Here is an 11,178-nt window from a genome sequence, read left to right on the forward strand (position 1 = left end):
TGCCCCGCCCCCTTCCCCATACCCCGCCCCCTTCCATCGATGCCCCGCCCCATCCCCGTGGCCCCGCCCCCCGGGGGGTGACTCGTCCTTAAAGGGCCAGCAGCGCTGGGGGGGGGGTCCGTGAGGGCACAGCGGCCCCCCCGCCGCTTCTTTAGGTCCCCGCAGCAAAAGGGTTGGTAACGAAGGCACGGCCCTGGGGGGGGCCTCACTGCTGCCACGGTGACGCTTCCAAACTCTGAAGGGCAGCTGTGCTGCAGCCACGAGGCCAGTCACCCACCACCCTCTATCACCCACAGCATTGAGGGTTGTTTTTTCACCCTTCTCAGCCCATTAACGCAGGAGGTTACGTACCTGGTTGAAGCACCTGGGGTGTTAGGGGGCGTTTTAGCCCTCGATGCAACTCATGATGCTTTTTGGACTCAAAGGAGCTATCAGGTTCTTATTTATGCAACATTTACGCACCAGCCTGAGGCACAGAGCTATGCCACTGCTATTTTCCTTTCCGTTCTAGGGAGGGTTTTTTGTTTTGTTTTTTAAATCTCTCCCTGGAGTTACCCTGTTTTCAGTAATATTCAGATATGCTCCCTCCTGTGCTCCTTTGTAAGAAGAACACACACAGAAAAGATGCTTGCTTATGATCTCAGGTGCCAGGACTCCAAGGATGTGAAATGACCTAGAACCCCTCTCCTCCAAACACTGGTTTGTCCCTACACACAATGGTTATGAACAACAAATTACCAAAGAGAGGGGTAAGGAAACGTTTCCTGTCTCTGTTCCCAGTGCCCATGGGGAGGATGGACACAAGAATTTCCCCTTTGTGCAGCTGGGAGAGGTCTGTTGCTGTTTTTTCCCCTCCAAAGCACCCACTGTAGTGAAGAGCCCAAGTTTACAGCTCTTGTCCTGGCTTACTCCCTTGTTAAAGGCAGTTTCTCTATGAAAGAAGGTATCAGCAAAACCCTCTATTTAGAAGCGTCCCTTTAAAAACACGTGAAAAAAATCAACCTTGTTATGGAGGTGGAAGATTGTTTCTGGGAGATCTACTCTGCAAAATCTGCAACTATACAATGTTTTGTGCTCTAACCTGCAGAAAATTCAGGGGATCTCCATCTTCCAGGATATTTTAAAAAAATAAAGAAAAAACACGAACTGTTTATATTTAAAAACCCAAGTTCTTAAACTTTTAACCTTCAAATCTGTAAGGCAAGTTTGGCTGGAAAACTTAACTTTATACAAGTGGCTGATCTCACGCAGCACCCTGCCTGTCCCACTCAATCACACCATTTTCTATCTTCAGAGAGCCTAAAGCCGAACCACAGCTAACACGGAACGTTCACATGCAACATCCTTGGCTGCATCACAGTCAAGAAGAACTTCAAACACGGCCTTTATTTCAAAAGCCTTTTGAAATTCTGCATTTTCAATAACAATTACTAAGGAAGGAAATTCTTATCAAAATGAACAACAAAAACTGTCAGTACCAACTGTTTTCTATTACTTTCTAATCAGCACATATGAAATATAAACAAGGCGTACAAATACTTTTTTACACAGTAAGATTTTTACATTCGAGTCAATTTATAAATAGTAATTTTAGGCAAATTAATAAAACTTCATACAAAGACAGAAGTACAACCTCCATCTTACCCCTCTATTTTCATATTAAAATGTAAAAAACTCTCCTTGGCACAATAAAAAAATATGTGTATAATATATACAGTCTTCTCTCTGGATTCCAAATATTAACAAAAACATTTTAAACACATTGTTCTGGTTTGCATGAAATGATAGTACAACTTAGAATACAATAGAAAAAAATCCCTTTTCTCTAAAAGAGTTAATAAATCTACAACAAAAATAGAAATTAATTGCTTTTAAGAATAATCGGTCAAAAAAACCCTCAAGGTTGTACTGTTTCAATCAATGCAGATGTCTGAAGTTTTGTTAGTGATTTAACAGTGCATTCAAAGTCTTCTTTTAAGGGATTTAATTTTTAAGTAATGAAAAACATTCTTGCACAAAGTAAACAGCAGTTTCCAACTCGACAGAAACTTAAGCAATGGGAAAGAAAATAAATATTTTTGAAGCTTTTAGAAAGAAACATGGTTGCAATAAAAAAAAATATCTAAAATCAAAGCTACATTGAAGTATGAAAAGGTGGCCCAAAAAAAAAAAAGCATTTACCTCAGTCTTCAATATAAAACAAGAGAAGACGACATGCTTTTCTTTGCTTTTTCCATTATTTCATAGCCCATGTAGCTGCAGTTGTTGATCTGTGCCCACTTTCAAACAGATCCTTTTCACAGTTAAATTCGCAGACTCTTAATTGTTTTTAAGGCTGTCATCACTCTCTTCACTGGAATCAAAAACATCACTGAATCGGAAAACCTTTCTCTGTTGATTGTCTGTGGAATCATCAGAACTAAGCTGTTTCCCTTTTCTACTTTCTAATTTTTCTTCAAATTCCGGAAGCTTCTCTTCAAAAAGATAATCGATAATTTCTTTGAAAAAAAGAAAAAAAAGTTGTCTTAACTGGACCTGTAAGGGAACTGGATGCCATGAGGAAACAGGATCTCACAGGCAGAAATTATTTCATCAACACTAAATACAAAGCTCTTACTATTCTGTGGTAATCATAATGACTGCAGAGTAGATCAGACATAAAATACATAAAGAAATACAATGAAAAAGCACAGGCAAAGCTTTTGAAGCCAAGGTACTAAAGAAAAGGAGTTGATAAATGCTGCATGAAGATGCAATTGAAAGGAAACTAAGTGTTACGAAAAAAAAGCATTTAGAAAGAAAGAAAACACTGACATAGAATATGTATCCTCTTAGATTCAAACAAAAACAGCTGCAGTACTGACCAGAAAAAGTCTTTTTTTGCCATAATGGGACATAGGAGACTTTCAGCTTGTAAAATCTGGCTCGAACATACTCTTTAGGAACACCTCTGAAAACAGAATTCAAAGGATTAGTGGTGCAACAAGCTAGTAAAGTCTACTTGTAACTGAGTTACCTGTTCCTGAGAATGATGCCAGTCAAACAGTATCTTAGTTTTAGGTAGAAAAGACAGATTGTACAACCGAATAAAAACAGCTTAAGGTAAGCACCAAAACCGTATCATTACATCTGTGTATTATACATTTAGTAAAAAGAAACAAAGCTGAAGAATTGTGGAAAAAAGAAAAAAAAAAGCACTACACAAGAAGTATAGCATTCACAGTATCGGGAGTTTCACATTCAACGCTAACTTTGTTTGGAAGAAGATTATACTGTCACACATCGCACTCATTATCCCTTTCACTATTTGTTCATTAGCATTTGGAAAAATGCTCTTTCAAAGACTATAGCACAGATTATGTAACAGTTTTAATACATAGCAAACACTGGGAATACAACAAGGGTTGCCTGAAGTAGTTAAAATAAAGTTTCAGTGCTGCTAGGCATGGTTTATCGTGCGGTACTGCGCCAGGATATGCACTTGTATGTTATCAAACTAAATAGTGTTTTTTTATGGCTGCAGAGACCTAAGAATGTTGATTCCTTTGGGAAGGAATTGCTTCAACTGTCTTTTGTATCCATTTTAAAAAAAAAGTTACCCAACAAGGCCACTGAGTTCTTCCCAGTTTACTTCATCAGCATCCTCCACTTTCATTTCATACAACCTGTGAATGTAACACAGAAGCAGTTTGCAGGCAAAATTCAAGAAATAGTTTAACAATGTTCACAGCTTCCCCAGTCAAAAGTTACAGGACGTTTTGTCCAAAAAGTGTGGTTGCAAACCTGTCTGAAACTGCAGGCATCCTGTTCACAACCAGCACGCTTTTATAAACACAGCTCAGAACAGTAAGAGAAACAAAAACACTCCAGCAACTCTGAACCGTACCTTTTAATAAGATTGATCTTGGCCTGTAGTGCTCTGGTCCCCCTATATAACTGCTGCCCTTTGGTTATCTTGTTTGTTAAAACCGAAGTCCTTTGAAAACACACAAAAAAGGCTGCTATCATATCACAAAATCCCAAGCATCAAAAGGAAGCAACTTCAAGATGCCATTGGTACAGCAATGAAGCAGCAGCTATCAGGCTTCATGACCACAGCACAGAGAAAACTCACCACAGTTGGCAAGGAGCTATTTATTTGTCTCAGACATATTTGCAATACCTCTTTTGTAGTCTACAACCTATTACCTATCCCGCCAAACAAACATGTTACAAACTGTTCTTCAGAAAGAAGTTAAGTACTCTCCCCAACAGATTTTGCTATCTCTAGTTAGTATAAAACCTTACCATTTCTGTTTACATTGTCTCCAATACCTAGTTCCCACTTTAGCTTCAATCTCATTCCATGGCAATTTCTGGAAAAGTTTCTCACGTTCAATCAGGAGATTTCTACGTGACTTTTCTGACGATGAAACAGAATTTGCATCTTCTGACTTCATTCCTTTCATAAACACCTCCTCCACTGCACGCATTAACTTCTGGGTCTCTTCCTTTGACCAAGGACCATAATTAATTGCTAAAATTGAAAAATATTCACAGTTAAGGTACAATTCATCATAAATTACTAGGGAATAAAAGAGCAAAACCCCAAATGCTCCACTTTGCCTTATTTTTGTTTATAGGAACAATTTCTTACATGCTCCCCAGAAACTGTTCTGCATACCAGATTTGAAAGGAAAATTCACTCTAAGAAGAAGAGTTCAGCCCAAATAATAGCACAAGCTCCTAGTTTCTATCTTTTAAGACCTAGCTCTCAAATTCCTCCCATCCTCCCCACAAAAGCTTCTGTTTGGATAGCAGAAATGTCAGTTCCAGTTAAGAAAGAATAGCATTAATCCACTGTCCTGTTCTCCAGACCCCACCTTTTTTTTTTTTTTTTTTTTCCTAATTGGAGACTGTTCTTATCCTTTGTCTGAAATCACAAACACTGGTTTACAAAAAAGCAACCACCACCACTAATCAGTTAAAAAACAAAAAATCACTCCGGCATTTTTTTCTGGAGTTCCTGCAATACACGGGATGAATTGTTTTTCTACAAAATTACGTACGGGACTTAATTTCAGAGTATTTCATAGCAACAGAGAGGTTAGAACGGGACATCATCTCAGAAATCTTCTTCCAATCATTACCATGGAGAGCATGATACTTCTTTAGTTTTTCTTTTTCTTCCTTGGTATACCTAGTAAAAGAAATAGGCACTGCCTCAGACACAAATCCCAACCCCTGCAATGCCTTAAGAAAGCTGCAGTCTTCACAGATGTTTCAATGTTACTCATGACTACAATTTCAATTTATATATCAGAGAGACTTTCAAGAAATAGTCAGAAAAATGAATTGGCAATTAAGTCACAGTAACTAGCACAAAACCATATTTTTATTGTATCCATATTTAACGTACAAACACCAGAGAATTGTATTAACCTTCTCTTAAACTCCATCAAATTACTGGCTTACCTCCCTTTATAATTATTCGAGTCAAACATCTTCCTTGCTCGGTAATATATCAGCCGCCAGGCTCGTGGTATGCCCTCAGCTAGAAGGTAAACAATTCAATTTTAAGAAACATTTTTTACACCGGTGAGGCCACTTAAAAAAATAATTAAAAAAGACATTTTCATGATTGTTATAAGTGATAGATTCTCCCCATTCAAGAGAAAGCACTCTACAACTCAGGAACTGCACAGGAAACAGTCTGGATAGAATCTCCTGAAGACTTTCTAAGATGTAATTTCTATGACCGTGGTAAGATTGTGAACGCTGACAGCTGGTAAATAGTTCTGTGCACCTTTGTGCATGAATAGCCAAAGCTGAACCTTTGAACTCTGAAGCACAAACCTACTACTCTATAGCTACAGTTTGTATGGACTGGATGTAGGTCAGTTGGTTGTTTTTTTGTAACATCTGCATTAAGAGCAAGTAATGTACTGAATGCTCCCAGTGATAAGGAGACATAAGACAGCCAGCAATTAGAGCAATTAGGAGGCTGACGACACACTGTGGTTTTGCATGCAGAGTATTTCAATTTGGAAAAGCAGAGAATGGAGGCATCCAGGGAAAAGAAAGCAAAAGATCTTGGCTGAAGGAAAGATCCTTGAAGTGGGGGAAAATCCACAAACACCTGGGAACCCCTAACAATCTTGGCCCACGATGCGCAAGGCTGGTGGCTGCAGGCAGCTGGCACAATTCTGCCCAATGTTTTCAGGACAGAAGGATGGGAAGTCCACACCATGCAAATGTGATGATGCAAGTGGAATGACTGAGCATGTAAATTTCCAAAAGGATCAAGTCTGCAGCCTCACTCGATGTAAAATAGGTATCCAAACCCATCACAGGTTGCCATTCACTGTCTTGACTGTAATAACAATATGGAACCAACACCAAATGGAGAGCCACTGAGCAGGTTCATCGTAGGTGTTACAAGATGAACGTATTTCTTGTGTGAAGCAAGAAAATCTTCTAGCCAAGAGAGAGAAGCCTAACAACTAAAATGAGGAAGGAGGAAGAGACTGTACCTCCTGCAAACAGAACCTTAGTAACTGGAATTTCATTGGCTTTCCTGGCATTTTGGAAAACTAACTGCTTTGGTTAGTGACCTAATTCCTTCCAGTTTATGCCATCACTGGGTGATGCCCCCCTAATTATGTGCTCTAAGAACAGAGAACAAACTGAACAGAGAACAAACTGAAAACAATATTTAATCATGCCTCCCATTAATAAATCACTAAACTTAGTTATAGCCTAGCAAATAATGTACCTTAAGCCATAAAATTCAAATGCAGGTTTAAAATTTCATCATGACCAGCAGCACTTACAGGCTTTCTAATCTCTAACATTTTCATGACCTAGGACAAAAAATAACAGTATACTGTAGTGATTATCAACTACATAACCTCAGCAGCATGTTCCTTTTTTTGCCAGCTTTACCAACATTTGTGCTCTTCAATTAAAAAAAAAGATTTGTGAATATAGATAGTGATAACAGCAGTTTGTGGAATGTAAGGTTCATCTATTTGAAAAGGGACTTTATGCTTACCGAGTTTTTCACAAAAGAGATGCCGTGCTTTTAGGCGATTGATCGTGTTCTTCTCTTCTGGGTACCTCGAAGTAAACAGGAGCTTTTCAGCACTGTCTATTCCAGTAATTGCCATGAACTCTTCAATATTTTTCCGGATTTGATCATTTTCCTTCTGGGAAAATCTGCCAAACTTGATAGGAATACCTAAAATATATGGAAAGTATTATTAAAAAATAATCTTTTATCTTTTGCACATTACGTTTCTGGTTTAGAGATGTTTTAGCAAACGTATAGTGGAAGATCAACAAATTCAAAAGGTAAAAAGGCAAATGAAGAGAAACTAAGCAAGAGCTGGGAGCAAGCAACTTAAGCGTGTACTCTGGACTATAATTTGACGATGAGGTTGTAAGATGCAACTAAACAGAAACCACACTAACTGCAATTAAATATATTACAATAAATGCCTACTAGAAAAATGCATGTTTTACATATGCAAGCCTGTCACTAAATAAATTCATGAACTGTTGCTGAATTGAAATTGAGCTTGGACGTGACAAGACACAAAAGCAAGCTATTTCTGCTCTGTCAAAACATTAGCACAGCTCCACACTTCTTCCTCGCTGCAGTATCCTTTGGGGGTCTCACCTTGTTTTTTAAACTCTTTGAATCTCATTAGATCTCTTCCAGCCATCTTCTTGATTGAATCTTCTGATATTTGCCTCACGTGAGGAATAAACTCCTCCAATTCTTGTTTTGCAGTATCTAAATCGAATAATGAAAGTGTGATAGAGTCCAGGGACTCATCGCCATCCAGGCTGACGTCACCAGAAGTTACGGTTTCAGTACACGTATTACTCCGGGCCTCCTTTGACACTGTGGGTCTTGGTGTCCTGATTGAAAAATAATTTTAAAAAGTAAAATAAAATACAAAAGTAGAGCTTCAAAACAGGGGTTTTGATAGTATCTCTACATCTCTACAAGTATGAGCATGTTCGTTAATTAAGTAACAAGGAATACTTCTCACATCCATGCACCCCAGCCCAGCATAAGCCTTTAAACACACATGAAATTTATAAAATTTCAGTATTTTCACAATATTCAAAGTCTCCGAAGTCTTGAAACCCCCAGCTTTCCCACAGAACTCTCACACATGGATATGCAAAAGAAACACTGTCCCTTGCTACCAGTGGCAAGACAGAACTTTTCCTTCTGTTTCTTACTAGCAAGAGCTAAAGAATACTTTTCACGTTATTTTTCATTAATTGCCAGCTATAGTCCATTAAGCTTGAAAATGGATTAACGTCATGTTCTGGTTCTGATCCTACACCATACGATAGCATACCAACTAGTGGAGATACTCGTCTAGGTTTTACATGGAGAGAAATAACGCTTAGAACTAAAATACTCGAGCATTTTTTTTAAACTTCCGTTACTCACAGCACTTAAAACTGTGGGTTCTAGACATGGTAGAAGTACCAAGCGCTATTTACATGAGCATTTGCACAGAACATGAAATTCTTTAGTTTACCTCTCTAGGTTTTTTTGGTAAAAATACACAAGTTCAATATAAAGACCAAACTTAACTGGAATCGATTCTCCCTCCCCCGCCCTTTTTTTTCCACATAATTTATTTCCATACCTACATTTTTTGAACAGAAGGAATTTTGTTTATTCTCAATCAACGTAAATAAACTTTCACTGTACATTCATAAAATAACTAAGCTCTAAAATAGGTCTGTAATATCTTAACATTTATTTTTTTAAGTTGTTTTTAAAAATACATATAAAACAAAAAAAAAATCTGGGACTCAAATTATGTGATATGAACAGTGGGGTAGAAAAAAAATCTAAACTTACATTGTGTCAGAGTCTGAAGAGCTTTCATCTGTGATAAAAGCTTTGCTTTTAAACTTTGTGGACCTTGCTGGAGTTCTTTTGGAAGACTGATTAGTCTCTTCAGTAGATTTTGAAAAATTACCAGGTACATCCACAGAAGCTTCACACGTGACAGAAGAAGCATCACAGTCCCCATCTTCATGCCGTGGCGTGGACACTGCCACATCTCCCTCTCCCATGGGTGATGGCAACACTGCGTCCTCCTCTTGCCTATTTTGTTCTGGAGATGGTAACAGTGACTGGTCAACGGGTACAGCTGTGTCCTCTTGCGTACCTTCAGTACAACTGACTCTTCTCTTCTTCTTCGCTGGTTTTTCATTATCACTTTTCTCTTGTGTTTCTGAGGTAGGCTGCTCGCTTACTCTGTCCTCTTCTGGATGGTGTTTTTTTCTTTTCTTCTTAGACTTTTTTACATAGATGTAATCAGCATCATCCTCCTGACAACTGCCAATACAATGCTGATTTACTGAGATGCAAGTCACGTCACTTTGGCCATCTGTACTATCATCATGTTTATGCTTCTTTTTTTTCTTTTTCTTTTGGGGAACATCCATCTCAGGTTCATTACTAACTTCAAGTTCCAGGCCTACGTGAGAATCAGATAATGAAAATCGTTGTTCCTCCTCGTCCTCCTCTCCTCTTTCTTTTTTTTTCTTTTTCTTCTTCTTTTTCTTTTTAAAGATTTCACTGCACTCTGCTGCTTCACCTTCAAAAAGCTCTGCATCTTGTATAGTTTCTTTTTCATCATCTTCCTGTCTCGTATCGTGGTCTTTGCGTTTTTTCTTTTTCTTCTTGAGATGCTCCCCAACTTGAAAATCCTCTGCACTTGCTTCTTCTGTCATATTTTTTCTTACCTTAAATAAAATATGAGTTTACTCAAGCACCATAATATATGCACCATTATATACTATCACACAGTAAGTTACTAGAAAACTACTGTAGAACAATTCAGTATTAACTTAGAAACATGTAAGAAAGATACTTGCTTTTCAATACAGCTAATTGCGTGAGGTGACTAGGCCAAAACGATGCTTCCTTCATCAAACAGATGTGCATCACAGCTGTATTCAGCCTTAAAAACGCCTTCCTGTAACAACAAAGACACACTTTAATAGCTATTAGCATTAAGTTGAGCTGCAATAACTACACAGTAATAGGCTGCAACATTCAACTCTTCTTCCAGCATTGAAACAGAGCCAAGCTCAAAATAATAAAGCATTAAACCCATCAGTGCTACAACCAAGCTCTGTTGGCAGAAGCTTCTGACCACGCTGCGACTCAGCGCTGGCTCTGCCTGTGCTCGAGCAGCTCCACGCCGAGCTCGCACCGACCCCTTACCGGGAATCACCCTCGATAACTGCACGGTTACACAGCGCGGACAGGCACATTTTAGCACATTTTTCGCCTCCAGCACGCACAGACCCCTCCCGGAAAGCCTCCGCCCGCCCCAGCACGGCCCCGCCACCTCCCCACGGTGTCCGTCCCCCCACGTTCCCTCCCCGGCGGGGCCTTACCGAGGCCCCGTCCCGCCCCGCTGAGGCCCCGCCGCCGCCCTCAGCCTCCCGGGTGGGCACCGGGGCGGGGAAGACCCCCCCGAAGACAACCTCAAGGCCCCCTTACGACAACCTGCAGCACCCCTAAAAGCCCCCTAACGCCCCCCAAAGCCCCTTAAATACCCCCTCAAGGCCCCCGACGCCCCTCAGCGCCGCCGCCGGGCCTCAACGCCCCACGCGGCCCCACGGCGTCCGCCCCTCAACGGCGCCCCCCCGGCCCCCGCTCCCCGCCCGTTCCCGTTCCCTCCCAGCGGCGGAAGCGTTCCCGGACGGAGCCGGTCCGGGACGGACCGCGGCGGTTGCTAGGAGACGGGGCCGCCGCCGCTCCGGTCCCCCTCCCCCCGCCCATCCCGGTTCCCGCAGGGCGGCTGGCGGCCTCTTTATTATTATTATTATTGTTGTTTCTCCTTTTTTTTTTTTTTTTCTTTGCCTTTGGACGCTCCCTCGGTCCGCGAGCTTCTGGTTGTCCGGGAACGGCGGCGGAATTCGTTATCCGTGATGGCGGGAGGCGGCGGAGCAGGGGGGCCCCCGCGGAGGCCGCTGTGCTTGGCTGAGGTGGAGGCGGGCAGCGAGAACGAGCGGCTGGGGGTGGCCCGGGACAGCATGCTGCGCAATCCCCTCATCCTCAAGGTGAGCCCCGGGACCGGGATCCCACCGATCCCGGTACCCGCCGGTCCTGGTCCCGGTCGCCGCCCCGATCTCTTCTCTGCACCG

The 11,178-nt window shown here is 41.1% G+C and overlaps 2 protein-coding genes across 3 annotated transcripts in view; one reads left to right on the plus strand and one right to left on the minus strand.

Annotated features, from left to right (window-relative positions):
• Nucleotides 1–1,360: 1,360 nt before the first annotated feature.
• On the minus strand, nt 1,361–10,640 carry TTF1 (transcription termination factor 1). 2 transcript variants are annotated; one of them, XM_035341704.1, is made up of 12 exons: nt 10,588–10,640; nt 9,898–9,998; nt 8,873–9,765; nt 7,661–7,905; nt 7,034–7,219; nt 5,455–5,533; nt 5,049–5,179; nt 4,288–4,516; nt 3,887–3,976; nt 3,600–3,665; nt 2,865–2,950; nt 1,361–2,498 (listed from the first exon to the last, which is right to left on the minus strand). In XM_035341704.1, exons 3-12 carry the CDS (start codon nt 9,751–9,753, stop codon nt 2,320–2,322), a joined length of 2,172 nt encoding a protein of 723 aa, XP_035197595.1. In that variant the 5' UTR covers nt 9,754–9,765; nt 9,898–9,998; nt 10,588–10,640; the 3' UTR covers nt 1,361–2,319. The 2 variants fall into 2 exon arrangements, with proteins under 2 accessions (XP_035197595.1, XP_035197596.1); XM_035341705.1 differs by lacking the exon at nt 10,588–10,640 and having other exon boundaries at nt 9,898–10,326.
• Nucleotides 10,641–10,804: 164 nt separating this feature from the next.
• CFAP77 (cilia and flagella associated protein 77) overlaps nt 10,805–11,178 on the plus strand; it is a 64,282-nt gene continuing 63,908 nt past the window's right edge. Inside the window, exon 1 of the mRNA XM_035341706.1 lies at nt 10,805–11,094. Within this exon, the coding sequence (XP_035197597.1) occupies nt 10,963–11,094 (132 nt within the window). The 5' untranslated portion in view covers nt 10,805–10,962. The remainder of the gene's footprint in view (nt 11,095–11,178) is intronic.

The sequence above is a fragment of the Oxyura jamaicensis genome, chromosome 17 (genome assembly GCF_011077185.1).
Source record: "Oxyura jamaicensis isolate SHBP4307 breed ruddy duck chromosome 17, BPBGC_Ojam_1.0, whole genome shotgun sequence".
NCBI lineage: Eukaryota > Metazoa > Chordata > Aves > Anseriformes > Anatidae > Oxyura > Oxyura jamaicensis.

Coding starts and splice junctions, on each gene's coding strand:
- TTF1 (XM_035341704.1), bottom strand. CDS start 9,753: ATGACAGAAGAAGCAAGTGCAGAGGATTTTCAAGTTGGGGAGCATCTC. Junction 5,534..7,033: donor TCTCTTTTGTGAAAAACTCG/GTAAGCATAAAG, acceptor TTTACCTTCTAG/CTGAGGGCATACCACGAGCC. Junction 4,517..5,048: donor ATACTCTGAAATTAAGTCCC/GTACGTAATTTT, acceptor TTTCAATTTTAG/CAATTAATTATGGTCCTTGG.